At 48.1% G+C, this 18,084-nt stretch overlaps 1 protein-coding gene across 1 annotated transcript in view; it reads right to left on the reverse strand.

Moving 5' to 3' along the window:
- Window positions 1–5,875: 5,875 nt before the first annotated feature.
- LOC115330989 (ADAMTS-like protein 4) overlaps window positions 5,876–18,084 on the reverse strand; it is a 102,005-nt gene continuing 89,796 nt past the window's right edge. The window contains exons 13-15 of the mRNA XM_040223152.3: window positions 17,293–17,442; window positions 14,801–14,980; window positions 5,876–6,955 (exon numbers count right to left, since the gene is read on the reverse strand). Coding sequence (XP_040079086.2) covers window positions 6,659–6,955; window positions 14,801–14,980; window positions 17,293–17,442 — 627 coding nt within the window. The 3' untranslated portion in view covers window positions 5,876–6,658. The remainder of the gene's footprint in view (window positions 6,956–14,800; window positions 14,981–17,292; window positions 17,443–18,084) is intronic.

Raw genomic sequence — 18,084 nt, forward strand, 5'->3', positions numbered from 1 at the left:
GTCAAAACAAGTAGTTCGGTTCTATAATAAACAACGTGGTGGCTAATCAAATCTGTGGCTCGATGTTTGATGGGATGGTCGTTCGGTACCATCGGCATTCCTCATCGCTGCGACGCATGTGGCAAAAGTGGACAATGTGCCCTCGCACTCCACAGTAGAAACACGTAGGTCTGTTAATGGGGTCTCTCCTAGTGTTGTGTTGAGGATAGCGGAAGCTGGCGCCCGTTATTGAGGCCACTGGAAAAGTAACAGCGGGTTAAGCCTCAGAGGATCGGGGTTTTATTGCTACTTTAGAGTAAGAGCTTTCCCAAGCAGCACAGATTTGGTCAATCATTGGCCAATGCCGGGCAATGGTCATTTGGCCAGTGGCCAGACAAACCATGGCCGATGAATCGCCCTTCTCTGGTAACTGGCCATCAGCCGTGTAGCTAACATTGGCCAATGGATGGCCACTCTATGGCCATTGGCCAAAAGACCATCGCCAACCAATGGCCAATGCTTGGCCAAAATCTGTGCCGCTTGGGTTGCCTCTGGCTGAGCAGGCTGGGCAGTAAAGGGGGATCGATCGCGTGCCGCAACTCTTCAGGAATTAGTCGCGCGCCCACGCGCCTTATGCGCGAAGTAAGGAAGCCATTTTTTAAACAACGTTCCTTTTCGATATACGGCGTTCTTCTAAATTGATACTCCGCTTTCTCGAAACCAAGAAAGGAATAAACTAGGGTGCCTTCAGTGATGCCAACTGCCTGTTTCCCTTTCCCACATCCTCTTCCACCGCCATTTTGTTCCTCTCATAATATTGTTTCCCCGTGCGCCGGAAAGTGGCCTTTGTGTCCATCGGTCCTCCCATCCGAGGGGGAAAATGCTAATCCTCCCTCCGTGGGTTCTACACCGCTGCTCCGAACTTGTGAGATAAGGTGCCTGTCTCCAGGAGGGTTGTCAGCCCCCACGGATTACCGCCGAGAACCAAAATGGCTGCTGGTTTGTTGGCGAGTGCTATTACAAAGGGTGGCGCATCACCCTAGCAAAGCGCACATGAAGGCTCCCTAGTAGTGGTGCAAAACTATCGATAGTACTATCGATAGTCGACTATCGATAGTACTATCGATAGTCGACTGTCGAATAACTATCGATAGTACTATCGATAGTCGACTATCGTAAACCTATCAAAAGTACTGTCGACGGTTTACTATCTATAGTTTAGCGACACTAGTAGCTTGCGTCGCTCCCTCTTCTCTGTTTCTCGCTTTATTTTTTTTAATGGCATACCAACTAGCCCAAGCACTTACCATACCAACTTTGGTTCAGCTTTCAGTGATGCCGAAGGCGAGAGTTTGGGCGAAGAGGAGGAAGGGAGGCGAGCGGCGTTGCGGCAACTGTGTTCGCTCTAGTAGTGCAAAACCATCGATAGTACTATCGATAGTGTCGAGAGTCGCCACAAATCTGACTACCCATAGTAATAAAACTATCGATAATGTCGCAAAACTATCGATAGTCGACTATCGAAAGACTATCGATAGTCGACGGTCGAAAAACTATCGATAGAACTATCAATAGTCGACTATCGAAAAACTATCGATAGTACTATCAATAGTCGACTATCCAAACACTATCGATAGCACTATCGATTGTCGACTATTGAAAAGCTATCGATTGTAGTACTATTCACAGTCGACTATCGATAGTTCTGCGAAACTATCGATAGTAGATTCATCGATAGTTTTGCATCACTACTCTCTAGAGTGAACAAAAGCAACACAAAGTTGTCTCGGAATGCGTTCCGCTTTTCTTTTTAATTTCTTTTATGAAACGCGGAACAAAAGACTCGACCGTAAATCACGGGCTCACGGCACCTGGGATAGCTTTCGGAAAGAAAGCTATCGCCGCGACTGCTGCGGCACCCACGAGACAGGCTCTCCATCGGCGTTAGACAGTTCACCGATTTCCGCGAGGTGGCTCTGTCGCTTGGCTGAAGAGTCGGGAGTGTTCGACGAGGCCGGAAATGGTGAAGACGGGGCGAGAGGGTCACGCACAAAAAGGTTGAAAATAAGCAAATACTAAATGCTGTTTTCGACAAGGCGAAACGGGAAAACCGAAAGTAGAAAAACGTCTGCCCTCTGCGCCGGCACTTTGCTCCGACAAAAAAAAAAAGTTTTGAGTTTTGGTTTTATTTTGTCACGTCTAATGTGGGGCCCACATTAGACGTGACAAACCCGCTGTAGTGTTCTCTACATAGGGTAATTTTTTCGCGAAAAGTGTCTGTGTCTTTGCAAATAGTTTTTAGTTATACAAAAAAGTATTTAACTTATCGTTACAGTTACAAAAAATGTATCGACTTATTTTAAAGTAAAAAAAAAAAAAAAAAAAGGCTACGAGTATGGCGATACTACCCAAGACTGAAAACACATAGAAAAAGACTCGCTCGGCGACGGCGGTCGTTGCGGCGCTCTTGCCCAACAAAATCGACAGATTTACAATCGTGGTGTCGGAAACAAAAAGAAAGCAGAAGCAAGACGAAAAAACTGATGAAAAAAGAAAAGTGGTCCGCTTTTTTTCTTACGAAAGCGGTGCAAAATCGCTTTGAAGCATGCCCCCCCCCCCCCCCCCCCCCCCCCCTTTCCCGGGCGGCCCGTAAGAAAAAAAAAAAAAAAAAAAAAAGCGCTCGCAAGGAAACAAAGTTGAACATAAAAGACAAAATAACATTGACGTGTTGTTGGCGATGTGTTACTCTATGGAGGCGGCAAAATCCGAAGGCGCCACCAGACGCGACCGAGAAGGCGAACGACTCGGAGGCGCTTTGCCGCCGGGTTCCCGAGCGAGCGCCAGCCTGGCTCTACGGTAGCTCTCTCTTGGGTGTTGTCTCAACTTTACGAGGGGGTGATGACAAGTGCGAGTCTTTTCTTTTCATTTTTGGCTAGGGGATAGCCAAACCAGCACCGAGCAGACCTCGTGTTCTCGGTGCTCGTTGACTTTGTCCCCTTCAACTTCGGTATTCGAGACAGGAAGGTAAGGTGGGATCTTACATTCGAGCACGGTTCCAGCAATATTACAAGCAAAACAATAGTAACTGCTACTTTAGTACTAGGATGGAGCAATGTGCCTAGAGTAATGTTTGCAATCAAACCCGACAAGATGACAAAACTAAATTAAGCACACTCGTATATTTATTCGGCTGCTCCTGTACCTAGAGCTCGACTTCTATTATCTTGTTGCGCTACAAAATGATATATTTCGAATTATTTGCTAGACGAAATCGCATTTGTAACTTGGTAATGCGTCTTTCCGAACAGGAAAGGCGGAGAGGGGGGCTACCGCCTACCCAACCCCCCCTCCCCCCCCCCCCCCCCCCCCCCACCCCACCCAAGGGAAATTGAAAATTTGCCGCCTGCGTCGTCATCGACTTTGACGTGAAGCATCGAAACAGTTTTCATCGAAAAAGCAAAAAAGAACGTCTCATTTGCATCGTTAGCCTTGACAAGAACATTGAATGAAATTTATCAGGCCAGAACGAGAAAAAGAAAAAATCATAAACATGGGCAGTCACGGTACAGTGACTCATTCCTTGCCGGCGCTCCCGTTCGTAACCTCCCCTCCTTCGGTGCTCGGGGTCAACGCGTGAATTTTTCGTGTCCGGAAACAAACCTTCGTCGTTGCCAAATGAGACTGTATTTGTCTACGAAAGCCCTCCGTGTTTTCAGTCGTCGTTTTAAGTGACGTCCTCGGCGTTGTACACTTGCTCGCCACTAAGCTGGCTCGGGGAGGCCGATGATGACGTCACGACGCTTTGGACAGATAACAGGCCTCAGGGCCCTTGCCGCATGCCCTTTAGCAATCCCTGCACGCGTTTTCCAATATAAACGCGCTTACTCCTGCCCAAGTACAATGCAAAAACTGCACTCACCGAGGCGCTATAGAAAAGTCCGCTCCCAACTCCGATATCCTGGAAAAGTGCTTCCATCTAAAAATGTTCAGTGCCTAGGCTTGAAGTTTGGATGGTGGATACAGGATGGGTCTGGACTATTCACGACTACAAATGGTTTTGTTTATTTTGGGGCGAAGGTAGACTGCAAAGCCAAAGGGATTGACAATTCCCCTCTCCTCCGCTTCGCAGTTCGGTTGGGCCACGCAGTTTTCGCTGCACACTTCCTGCATGTTTATTTTGTCACGAAAAGAAAGGGGAGGTTTGAGTTTCCAATCAGGGGCAATCTGGCATCTTGGGACAGGGATAAATAAAGGAAAGGGGGAGAAACAGTGATACACAAGTTGAAACATCCGATGCACTGTATGAGTCCAAAAGCCAACGGGTGTGTTTAGAATTGCGCTGATGAGAAAAAGGAGCCCACGACGAGGAAGGAGAGATCATCCGCTATTATCGCAGTGCCGATCCGAGATGGCAAAGTCCGTCAATGTACCGCGGAGATTCCCGTCTCGGCTCCGCACCACATGCAGGGATGTTGCTAACTAACTACGTGAGTTTAGACGTTGATTTGTGGTAATTCCCAGGTTCTCTTCTTCGCGTCTTGTCTGCTGAAGGGCGTCGCCTCCGTAGCGTCGCCTCCTACGGAGTTGTGAAGCAGTTGGAGCAACATTCTGCGACATTAAAGTTGATAAACGGTAAGGCACGACGATTAAAACGTACAGCGCAAAAAGACGGGAACGCACAATCAGCGATTGCGTGTCCTCTCTGCTCTGTCCCGTCTTTCTACGTTTTACGTTTTAAGGTTAATAAAATCAACCTATAATTTGCACGTGACGTCGCACCATGTATGCTAATGGGGGTCATTATTATGTATTCTTACCCACTGAAAAAAAAAAAAAAAAAAAAAAAGAAACAAGGTGGCGCGAAATGTGTGCTGCAGAAATTCGCGCTCAGCAGCATGGCCACCAAAATTCATGCAAGCCATGATGGACACCCATGGGCTCCCCCTTTGATTGTGACGTCACAACAGAAGGAGGTTGTGACACGTTCAAGACTCATCATTGGCTTTGTTCACCATTCTTGCTTCGATTCATTCGAAGGGGCAACAAAGCTTCAGTGATGGCAGGTGCAACAGCTCAGTGCTACAGGTCATAGCATGGGCTTCTTTTTTAGCCGGTTTCACATACAAAAATTTTCGGCAAAAAAAAAAAAAGAAAAAAAGGAACATGTGTAAAACCGTACAGGCAGGGCTTGGCAGACAGAACCATTCGAAAAAATGTATAATTCTGTTGTCATACTGGATACTTTTTATCCAGACCTGTTGGAAGTGGAATTTACTTTCAGAAGAGTTGGCTTCAATTTCGGAAGATTCAGTATTTTTTGTTTACCAAATATTATAGTTGAGTTCAAGTGTGTGTGTGTGTGTGTGTGTGTGTGTGTGTGTGTGTGTGTGTGTGTGTGTGTGTGTGTGTGTTTATATATATATATATATATATATATATCGCGGTACCAGCCTCTGCTGCGTTGCGCGATGACAGCGGAGCAGAGGTTGGTTGCACTATCTCTTTATGGGCCGCGGTGCCGCCGGGGCTGAGATGCTCTCTGATAGCAAACCGAAGCTTAAAAACCCGTCGATTTTGTGCGGTTTTTCAGAAAGCCGTAAAATGCTTCGCGTGCCTTCTATCGTTCTGCAATACGTTGCTTTAGTGTTTTTCGATGATGCTGAGCAATTTTCTAATTTAAACCATACCCTTAAACAGAATATTAAAAAGTTAATTACGCAAAAATAATTAACAACTTAATTATCCGGGACTTCAATAATTTTCCTAAATGGGCCCCTGGCCCCAAACCCAAAACGCCACGAGCCTTTTTTCGTCGCGATGAGTAGTTTTCGCCGGAGCGATTTGGCCTGCGTTCTCTGAAACACCCTGTATGTATGTATATATATATATATATATATATAGATTGTTTTGTTTATGTATCTAAAAATTGCGTCTCTTTGTATGCATTCTTTTATACTTGCATACTGCCAAACGGCGGCGAAACTATGGTTGAAATAATAAATGAACGCTCAGTATTATCTAGCGTAGACCCTTTTTGGATGCAAGTTGGCGCCTGCCTGTGTGACCGTCATTTAAACCATCATGAATTCTTCGATAGATCCGCGTCAGCCTTCAACCTCCAATCCAGCCGGAGCATCACTATCTCGCAAACGAACTAACACGGGACGGCGATAAACCTGTAGAGATCACAGTGCACGTGCCATCTAAACTCTCCCAGGCACCTCTTGCCATTCCACCAAAAGAGGTGCGGCCCCTAGCCGCTAGGCGGACGACTGCGGGCTAACGCGCAGCACAGTTCTCGAAAACCCAAAGTCCATACGCGTGTGCAAGCGCATGCTGCTGGGCGCCGCCATTTTGCTGCTGGTGTGCCCCGGTCGTCCGATATTCCGGATATTCGAGGTTGCCCGACTGGTGCCCCGACAAAGCCCTCGATGTTCACACTAACTTTTGAAGCGTTGATGCTTGCGAGCGCGAATACATATGGCTTGCATGTGTCGTCATATCCATGTGCTGGTGGCCATCTTGGGTCACCTGCCGAGAAAAACACGTTGGGCGGTTCGAACTGCACATTGAAAGAGGTACCCGCTCATGCAGCAAATCTTCTCTCCCCCCCCCCCCCCCCCCCCCCCTTTTCAAATGGCCGCTGAAGAGACGTCACCACGAGCCGTGTATCACGGTTTCAGGGAGTGACGCCGAGCGAGCCGTGAGTTGAGTTGGCGCGTCGGCAGGATTCGCAGCAGCCTTCCTTGAAGACCGGGTAGCTGCACAGTCGGGCTTGGACGACCAGAGGGCAGCGGGTCTTGGTGTCCCGGCAGGCGCGGTCGCCCTGTCGGGGCGGAGGACAGGCCTGCAGGCCGCAGGCGCGGCGCACGGAGGGCTTGGATGACCCGCGGCACTCTTGACTGGGACGACCCGCGGTGTCTAGGCAGAACGCCTGGCGGTTCTGGACTCCGGTTCCACCGCACGAGCTCGAGCACTGGACGAACAGCGAAAGAAAACAAAAGGTCTGCGACGTGTCCAGCGGTTTTCATTTTCACTGACGATCCGCGTGCTCATTAAACCTCAGTGCACATACATCATACATAAAATTCGGTGTTAGCTGCAGGCGCGATGCCGAAGTTATCTGCATGCTTGCTTCGTACTACGCTTAGAGCAGGTCTTAAGATTGTGCTTGTATGGATGGATGGATGGGTGTTAATGGCTATACACCCTTTGTAACGGGCGGTAGCTTCCACCACCTAGCCTAAGTCTAAAAAGACAATATATAAGATCGCGCCTAATCCAGTGTTTGCAGACTCTTTTATGAGTGTAACCACGCCTTTGTGTGCTGCTACTTTTAACTGCTAAATGTGCAAATCCCTGATTGCACCAGTGCCTCGTGGCCGTTTGCCGCAGTTCAACCATGAATGTATCTGGGCCGCATAAACCAATGTTTACTCTGGGTTTATTTTTAATGCGAAGGCATTGATAATAATAATAATCTTTATTCATATTCTGTATACATCGAAATCACTGCATATCGCATCTGGATCCTTAGCCAGCAAGCCGGCTTTATCAGCTTTTGAAGCCGCGCCAAATGGCACCTTAAATTCCCTTGTTCTATGAAGCGATGCCTGTAGTCTGTAGCAGCGAACTGATAGGTAGATTCCCATTGGCTGGCGCGCAGCATAGTTCCAAGGAACGCCACCCCACTGCCACGGCGCAGCGGCCCGGCAGCCGGTAAGGGGGGGAGGATGGCTGGGCTCTGGAGAGTGGCCGGCCGCACAGCCCGCCCGGGCAGCGTCCGCAGACGTCACTCAGTTGGGCTCAGCGCGGCGCACAGCTTGGAGGAACACGCTACCTATACGAATGCTTTCGCATTCCTACACGTTAGCAGTCTTAAGTGTCTTTGTAGTTTTCGTCGTCTTTTAAAGGGCAACTCCGCTCAATTCCGAAGATTTCGGGATAATGAGTGATTTCGAATTAAAAAGCCCTAGTAAAAGACACTACGTCGTTTGCTTCACGAAAAATGGGATATATATTTTTAAATCTATTTTTAAGGCTGCGGTCCCACGGCAGCCATCTTGAACAAGGCGTTAGTTCAACCAATAGATGGCGACACGCACCCGTGGGGTCCATATCAGAAGAGCGAATGACATTTTAGCGAAAGGCGACATTTGAGCGAATGGTCGTTTTAGCGAATAACGGGGGCCCGCGTTAACCCATCCGTCGCGCTGCGCTTTACGCCGCTTCGCGGCGACAGTCTACGGCAACTCATTACAAAAATATGAACTGATTTGGCCCACCCGAAAACGCCGCTTCGCGGCGTCTGACTTTTCGCTAAAGTGTCGTTCGATGAAACGTGGGCGTTCGCTAAAACGTCATTCGATCAAGTGAGTGCCTCCCGCACCCGTGGGGTGGCCGAAACATTGGTTCACAGTGGGATGGCTCGAGCACCATCACGTTCCCCTCGTGGCCTTGCTCGCGCCGCTGCCAGCTGTGCTCAGCTAGCTCAAGTAGCGTGGCCCATCAAACGGATGTATGCGAGAATGTCAGGCTGGGTATAAATTGTTGTCTGATATAGGGAGATGCGGTCGGCGGTTGTAACGTGCTTTCGCAATAAATCTTACCAAGAAGGAATCAAATGTTGATTGACGTGTCAATATTCTATCAATGAAAATTTTCTCTGCAGGAATGCACGCTCAGTAGACTCAACCAGTAGAAGCGGACGTCGAGTAAACTGCTTCGCGATTTACGGTACTTACCTCACCATTTTAATGACGACTAAAATAACGTCACGAAATATTGTGTTTCACGGGATCCGGAAGATGTTGTAAAGGTTGTTACATTATAGTTCCCGGAAAACAAACGCCGTTGCAATATTTTCAGAAGTACCGACACACATTATGTTGTAAGTACAGCTTAGGGAAACCATCAGAAGAAATAGGAAGACGTTTATTTGCAATGAAGACGCTATGAATGAACGGCGTATAGCGACGGCAAGTTATGAGCGTTCGGGAATTGATAAGTTGGCGTGATTGCTAACCATGGACATGCGGACAATGAAGACCAGTTTTGTCGGGAGATGGTGTTGTGGTGATGACCGGATATCGGACGACTCATGGCAGACGAACAAGCAAGTTTCTTCTCAGCGATTGGTAAGTGTCCAGTTTCAAGCACAACACGTGGCTACCGACGTTGTCGACGTTTCGAACACTTACCGCTTTCTACAGAAGTCCTGGCACCTGGGCTAACTTTGTGGAAAGACTCGAACAGTAACTGAAAACGATCCACTATTCAGTCGGTGGGTGGCAAAACGTATCCACATCTGCGGAGTTATGTACGGTGCGTACTCTAAGTGGCTGGAAGTTTACACGATGTCTGCCACGACGTCCAAACATGTCATTGACGTTCTACGGTCTCTTTTACCTACTTTTGCCCTACCGAAAATACTTTTCTCTGATAACGCGCCAAATCTTGCTTCAAATAAAATAAACAAGTTTTTGAAGAAAAAAAAAACGGCATCAGGCATCACATTAGTGCACCATACCATCCTGCAACTAACGGGCAAGCAGAACAGATGGTGTGCGAAACGAAAAAAAAAAAAATCCCTTTTGAAGCTTACGGAAGAAGCAGTTCAGTGAAGAATCGCCAGGTTCTTGTTCCGGCAGCACGCGTCGGTCTCATCTTACACGGAAAAAAACCCGCCGAAGCAATATTCGGCGGAAGAATAGCCACACCCCTCGATCTCATGATACTACCGCTTACGAACAAAGATAGAGAGATATCCACATCGGGAGTAATGGCAGTTTATTCGGTCGGACAACTCGCCTACGTGAGGAAGTTCAGCGGAAGTCTGGCCTTCCATGTAAAACTTGAGTAGAAAAGGCTCTATGTTGGTTGACCAGGAGGTGTCATCTCTCTGAATAGGTTGGATATCAATGCCCTTAAGTGTAAATATAACTAAATCACAAACCTTTCTTTGTGTATTGTGTAACTGCCCTTGTATTTGATAGTAGAAGCTACGGTGGTGATCTGGACCTTTCACACCAGACTCCTTTTTCTTATTTTTCGCCTCATACTCCTTTGCGGTTTAAGTATGCTTCAAGAATCTTTTGGAACGGGGACACTTTACGTCAACGAGGCCATTTGTTCCAAGTAGTCAATCAGGGAATGCTGATAGAAATCCGTCCCTCATATTAACGAATAAGCCGCGCTTCTGCACAGTGCAGGTTTCCTGTTCCACGTACAGTTGTAAAGCAACATCCTCATTGATTCTACCATATACTGTTGCGGGTGAAGAAAGTCTTCGGGTACACGATACTTGAAACAAGTCTGGCACTGTACGTTGTGGTTCAACACCCATTAATGTCGTCGTCCTTATAGAGCCTCATCATTTAATCATTACCTCGTCACCTCATATTGCTCTTCATCAACAGTAAGTACAATAGGCTACCACCACATTACAATCCAAGAATTGAAAAATTAAGTCGTTCAGTCCTTCAACCAGTTTATAATTTATATAATGTTATTACGTTACATTACCTCGAGACGATCGACGTCCATTGTCGATCTTCAAAAACTTATACCTGTATATAAATTAGACGCACAAGTGGGGGTTGATTGCCGAGTGCATGGTCTAGCGCACACCAGCTCGGAGCACTGGGAGCGAAAGCTCGCGCTGGAGAACCCACCCCGCCCCTGCCCGTTTCGATCTGGAAGAGCATCGTACCGGCGTGCGGTCGTGCATCACTACTGCGTGGCGCACGTTGAAGACCCCAGGTTTTCGGTTGTACCGCACTGGCTAAATTGCTCATCTACAGCTGAGACACCAGACGCCCACTAAGGGAGTCTAACTTCCGGCTGAATAAACATACACACAACAATTTGCAATTAGACGCATAATAACAAAGAACACAGTGTGCCACCTCTTTTCTTTGGATGCCTTTTTTTCTAAACCAGCGCAAGCTCGTGCGTTCTCTCTATTGAGACGGTAGAACGGTCGCGTATAAAACCCGCGTTTCTCCTACCCGCCCGCTTCCTCCTCTCATTATGTGTATTTGGTTATAACTAAATAAGCTATAATAATGGTGTATTATTCATATTTACTTTCAGTTTCAGTCAGGGAAAAGGAGTTTCGCGGCAACTAGAGCCAATAAATGAGCTGCGCTTAGAGTATCGGCACTCTCTTCCCCGACAGTGTTGTGAACGCCGCCATTTTGGTGCTTGTGCAGAGCAGGCGCAACTGCCGATCGTCATGATTCAAAAGTGCGACATCGTCAGCGTTAGATTCGGTGTTAGGAAGCTCATGTAATGTTGCTTTGCTTTGTCGCAAACTGTTTAAAGTGGGGGACGGAAAAGCGTTTCTTGTGATTTCAGATAAAGCTTCAAATAACTGGCAACCATAATTTTAAGCCATACTAAGGCCAAGCGTGGCTACTCTGAAGCGTAGCTTATTTAATAACACTATTCATGCTCTTGTTCAAGAGGCTTGTAATACCTAGGGTGCCTCAATGTCCTTCTGTTTAGGGTGATGCCACCCTCTGTAGTACCCGATGCCGACAGCACGCGCTCACGGGGAAAATACAAAGAAATCGACGAAAACAAAATGTCGCCATAGCACAGTCAGCGCCACGAGCGCGTGCAGGGACACGCTCTTTCACGCGCTTCTGAACAAAAAAATAAAAATAAAAGAGGGGGACAAAATGGCCAGATGTCGTGCTCCACCCTAAGCAAAGGGCACATGAAGTGCTCCACGCAGTAATACCTGGAGGGGCCATATCGTAAGCCCCGTGGATTCCACAAGCCACTACCTTTTGACACCTGCCTCTTCTTCATTGTTCCAGCTTGTGCCAGTAAATTAGCTACGGTTCAGAGTAACGACACTTGGCCATATTGTGGCTTAAAATCATGGTTGCCAGTTATATGAAGCTTTATCTAAAATCACAGGAAACGCTTTTCCCTTCCTCACAAATGTTTAAACAACCCGCGACAGAGCATTGCAATATTGCATCAGCTTCCTAGCACCGCATCTAATGCTGAGGAAGTCGTACTTTTAGATCACGATGATCGGCAGTTGCGTTTGCTCTGAGCAAGACCCAAAATGGCGGCGCCCAAAACAATTTTGGGGAACGGAGTGCCGATACTTTAAAGCTCATTTAGTGACTCTAGGCATAAAGTGAACTCGGGTGTATTCTTTTCCTCTTCGTCTTCATTGTTTATTGATTTCAATCATATCGAATAATGAACAGATTATATCACGCTACGCTTGTGTAAATGTTGGTCTTAGATTTATTAGCCTGACCCAGTACTTAAACCATTCAGTTATCGATAGTAAATCTTCCAATATATTTTTTAAATGTGAGGGTAAAAAGACACGGAGATTGATGAAGATACAGACGCCAACGCCGCCCTCGGAAATTTTTTGAACATTAGAAATCAGCAGTTTGTCTGCCATCCGCCAGGTAGCGCAACAAAACACCCGAACAGTTTTTAATTGTTTTTAAAATTAGCTAAGCTCTACACCTATTAAGAAACCAAAGCAATATCATTGTGAAAATTTAATACATCGCAATGTATATCTATTCCAAACTATAAATGTTATTAAATGCCAATAAATCTGTTTGATGTCCAAAACAGATATGCGTCAAAAACAGGTAAGTTTGAAGGGCTCCTGGAGCGTTATGACTTTGAAAATGACAAAAAGCCATCGTCCACCTCTTGGGCAACCATTGTAGCTCTAAATGTTATAAAAGATTTTATCATAGTTTAATTATTTCTTCAGCGGCATTTGAACTACCATGACACGAAGCACAAAAAAGTGCTACGTTTGATATAAAATATCTAAACAAAAAAAATTTACACAACATTACATTTTTTTCTGCATATTACCAATTATAAGCACTACATCTGTAGCTAATTTCATTGCCCTAGCTCTTGTCATTAAAAACATATTTGTGCGGAAAAATGTCAATTTTAGGGCAATATTTGGAGGGATGAAAAAAACAAAGTAGTGCAAATATAAAAAAAGTGGATCGTTAGATTCTGCTCCGACATCATCTTAACAAAACTGCTATATTGGAACCGTGCTATCTTTAATGGATCGTTCATAAAACATGAACTAGCGGAGGAAGTGAGGGTCCGCGCCATCATATTCGCAACGCTACAAATGCGCATGAACAGTAAAAACCAACACATACATAATATCAAATGAAAGAGGATTGCATTGCCTTTCAAATGACATCAATCCCAAAAAACAGTATTTAAAAGGAGATGAGTAATGGCCTGCCGAAAAGTACCTAAACTGCCACATCCAGTGGGACCGTGGCCTTAAACACGAGCGGAAATCGAAACCGTAACTTCGGCTCCGTCCGGCAACATTGGCCTCGGGCCGCCAACTACATGGTCATCACGTGGTACGAGATGTCACGTGATCCTCGGCCCAACGACGGGCGGGAAGGGGGCGGGCGGGCGTGCGGCAGGCGCGAGTGTCGTCTGCACCGCACTCTTCGCCACGTTTTGGTGTCTACGGCATTCGACGACGTCTGCACAACTGCGGCATAGGTCTGCGACTCTGCGCACGTGGTGTCCATTGTGTGGACGAAACTCCGAGAGGCAATAATCACAAACGGTGAGACGACGACGGTGGTTGTGACGCGGAAGACGGCGGTAACGGCGGGACAACGGCGGGACCACGGCGGGCGGTTGGTCTGCTCCCAAGAAGCGCGCTGCGCAGGCGCGTACGCCAATCACGTGGACACCGCTGAGCGCCGAGAGGCAACGTTGCTGACGTCATGCGCTACGCTCGATCGGAGAAGTGAAAACAAGCAAAAGGGGGCCATGATGATGACGTTTAGCTCAATGTTGGCTCCGCCCATGCCGTAGCTTTGACTGCGCTGTTGGTTGCGCCTGAATTCGCCCGCTCGAGTCAGCCGATTTCGGTAACTTGGCGAGTTGCAAAGTTTGCCGGACCGTTTAAGGAACATTTAGACAGAACAGCGTCGTAATATTTGACGTGTGGTCTTCCTAGGCGATACTGAAGAGGACTGCATTGTTTTTTCAAAACCAAAAACGAAGCGGACTTGCCCTTTAACGGTGAAACTTGTTTTTTTTTTTTGGTTAGTTGCTTCGGATTTTGTGAAACCACATTTTGTGAAGCCGAGGCCTGTGAGGTCCCACGATGCAACGCGCGCAGTGTTGCATTATGGGACGTCACACACCTACATACCGGTTAAGTTTCTCCTGAACTAGTATAAGTCACGTGACATTGAATCAGGTGACGTGCATTTCTCTACTAAATTTAACGGGGAAATTAACGTTCCGTGACCTACAGACCGATTCAGTTTCCCCGCTAAATTTAGTGAGGAAATGGACGTCACGGGACCCGATGTCACGTTATGATCTTCACGTAGGCAACACAATTTCCCACAAAATTGCCATATAATTTTTTTTTTTCTTTCGGTGTTATCGATATTTTGGCCACCGACGGGTCGACACCCTCGGGGCCCTGCTCGTCCGCACTCGGAATGAAGATCGTCAAAATGGAGTCGATGGCCCTTCGTGTTGCCGACTGCTCCGGCAGTCAAAGCCGATCACAACGCGAAAGAAGTCGAGCGTCATCGGGGTCACTTGTTTTATGGGCCACGTTTCCTATACGCGCAGCGAGGACGTGACGAACGCGTCGATCGTTTGCAAGCGTCTCAGACTTTCCAGACGCTTTTCCTCTCGCCACCAAAAGACGCGATCATTCGGCGAGGAGGCCGCCCTTACATTGCAGACGCTCCTTCCCACTGGGCAAAACTTGATCCACGTCCGGAGCTCCGATTTGTGCAGCCCGACTTACGGGGCTCCAGGAAGACGTGAGCCACTCTGGCGGACACGGGGCATCGCAGGGCTTGACCGAGGCCGGCCGTTCGGCGGCCGGACAGTGTCCCTCCGGCACGACGAGGGTCCAACGTCCGCCCTGCTGGCCCACGCAGAGCACTTCCCTCTGCCGGGTCCCGTTGCCGCAACGCGGGGAGCACTGCAGGCCGACCGGATACCTCACTTAAACAGACCCTATTGAAAAAACCAGCTTAAGCTGGTCCCAGCTTCAAGCTGGGTTATTGCCCCAGCATGCCAAGCTTGGCATGCTGGTCATGCTGGTTGATCTGGTCCCAGCTTCAAGCTGGGTTATTTCCCCAGCATGCCCAGCTTGGCATGCTGGTCATGATGGTTGATCTGGTCCCAGCTTCAAGCTGCCCAGCTTGGCATGCTGGTCATTCTGGTTGATCTGGTCCCAGCTTCAAGCTGGGCTATTTGCCCCAGCACGCCCAGTTTGGCATGCTGGTCATGGTGGTTATACTGGTCATGCTGGTGGACTTCCCAACCAGTTTAAACTGTTTAAATAAATGCACAGGATAAACAAGCCAAGCCCTTCAGAAAAGCCAACTCGGCATCCAATTTATTATTTTCGTACTTGTGGCCGCCTCACATCAACTGTGATGCTACATATCCTCGGCGCTCACACAGTATACTAACCGATGCACAGGCAGTGGTTCTCGGTGCAAAGCCAACAATGTTAATAAAACCAGATTGCTTATCTTTCATCACAAAAAAATACTAGACACACGCCAAAAACAGGCCTAGCTAAAGAAAAAACTACTCGGATGAGAGAAGCAAACCTGGGGTCCCGCCAGTGATGGGGGCAAAGCGGCAACTTGCGTGGTCGGCAGAGGCGAGGAAATCCATGTGGCTTGGCTGGAATTGGCGATACTCCCCGGCACAACCGTCATTCACGAGCACACACACGTTCTAAGACACGAAGCGACGCTTCAGTCGGGACGTCCGACATCTTCCCGCACTGAACGGACTGCCGCTCGCTGTCTCCTCAAAACCCGCTTCGCTTGCATCGTCGTTCAACTAGTCTCCAAACAACGCGCACACAGCCGTCCCTTCGAAAATCTGCCGAAGATAACCAAACGTGTCTAAAATTCTCCGTTCCTACCACTCTCTCTCTCTCTCTTTTCTCGCATACAAATGTAGCTTGCAGCGCGCCTGACGCGCCCTGTCGTCTTCCAAAAACGAGAGGACAAAGAACAGGACGTGGCCTCGTTTTATCCTAAGCCGACCTTGGCGCGCGCGCTCCCAGCAATGCCATTTCGGCTATCTCTAGCCGACCTTGGCGTGCTCGCTCCCAGCATGACCAGCTTGACCGCCACGATTATTTGTTCGACCAGATTCACCAGCTTGTCTCCCAGCTTGACCACATTGGCTCCATGGAAAACCAGTTTGACCAGTTAGGACCAGACTGGCTCCCAGCTACACCAGATTGAATCTAAAACCAGATTCTAGTTAGACCATGCTGGTTTTTATTTAAACCAGACTGACCAGCTTAAATTCTACCTTGCCCAGCTTAAACCAGCTTGATTGCCAGTTAAACCAGTTTGACTACCACATTGACCAGATTGACCAGCTTAGTTACCAGCTTGGCCAGTTTGATTTTCATGGTGGTTTTTCCAATAGGGGAGCAACGGAATACCGGTCACTCCAGTCAGAGAGTAACCGCGGCTACGTAACTCGTCAATGCAATTTGGGAGAAACGCTTCACCTCATATTGAAAGTAACGAGCGTTATTTTTTTCGTCACTCCGAATTTGTCGTTTTTATGAAGCGGTAGCCGCTTGCAAAGTTTGACGTCGTTAAAAACTCCTCGCTTTTTAGCGCGTTCATGCAGGGATAACTGCGGCTAATATCTGACATACGTTTTGTACATTTTGTTTTTTGTTGTCTCCTTTTCTTGTCGTGCAAGTTACACGCGCAACTTTGGGTGTTGTGCACGCGTTACCATCCAGAAGTAACTAAATACCGCTATTCGATACTTTTTTAAGTCACAAAAAATGAAAGACGTTTCCAATTCCCTGTAATGCCGAATTAGAACGCAGCACTTGAGAAAGAAGAGGGGAGGGTACGGAGAGGAGGGTATGTCCCTCCTCCTTTTCCTCCCTCCCTTCCTCCTCCTTTCTTCCTCCCTCCTCCCTCTTGACGTCACCCCTGACCCTCGTGAAGGTCGTGAACTTCACGAGTGAAGGTCATGACATTCACGTGACCTTCACTGTGAAGGTCGTGCCGTTCACGAGTGACTTCGTGACGTCACACGTGACGTCACGTCTGACGTCATTGTGGGAAACCTCCCATAATGCAACGCGCGGTTACGGCGACGCCGCTCAAGACGGAAACGGGCTCCTGAGAGCTGCGCTCTGAAATACGTCATTCTTCCTTCCCGTAGAAACGTGAACACAAAGAACAGTCGGAGTTGGTCCAGGTGTCTTCAGAGGACGGATGGTGGGACACTCGCCTGAGACCAGGGCCCAGCGTACCAGGAGGCCGTGCAGGGCTCCAGGCAACGCTGCTCGGAGCTAGGGCGTTCCAGAGAGTCGCAAGACTTGGGGCCGGCCGCACACACAAGCCGCCGTTTCTGGACGCCCGGGACGCACCGGCGGGAACACTGCGGATAGAATAGAAACTCTGGAGACCGCTAGTCATCGATAACAATATAACGATATAGCATATCAGTATACTGATATGCTATTCGCGTGTCGCTATTCGCGTGTCGCCAGTGCCGCGCTGTAGTATACTACAGCGCGGCACTGGCGACACGCGAATAGCGAAGCGAAGGGCGACGAGTATCTAGAGTCGGTGACAGGTTAAGAACCCAGTAGACGGTCCGCCTCCAGGAGGCGCTCGCGTGCTGCTTTTAATAAAACCCAGGTTTTATTCAAAGCAGAGTATGCACATTAATCCGAAATCGCAAAAGACATACGATTGTGCTACACTAAAAAAAAAAAAGTGAAAGCTGCTTACAACTCCCTGTAACGCCGAATTAGAGCGCAGCTCTTGAGGAGGAGGAGGGAAGGGCACTGGGGGGGGGGGTTAAACTAACCAGGGGGGTCACGTGACCCCCAATGCCGGTGATGTCATCACTGACGTCACTGATGACGTCATCAGTGACGATGACGATGCGGGTACCGATGACGTCATTAGTGACGTCACTGATGACTTCACCAGTGATGATGACGATGCGAATGTCGGTGACGTCATCAGTGACGTCGCTGATGACGTCATCAGTGATGATGACGATGCGGACGTC

This window comes from Ixodes scapularis, unplaced genomic scaffold (assembly GCF_016920785.2).
Source record: "Ixodes scapularis isolate PalLabHiFi unplaced genomic scaffold, ASM1692078v2 PGA_scaffold11__112_contigs__length_91849675, whole genome shotgun sequence".
NCBI classification, from domain to species: Eukaryota; Metazoa; Arthropoda; class Arachnida; order Ixodida; family Ixodidae; genus Ixodes; species Ixodes scapularis.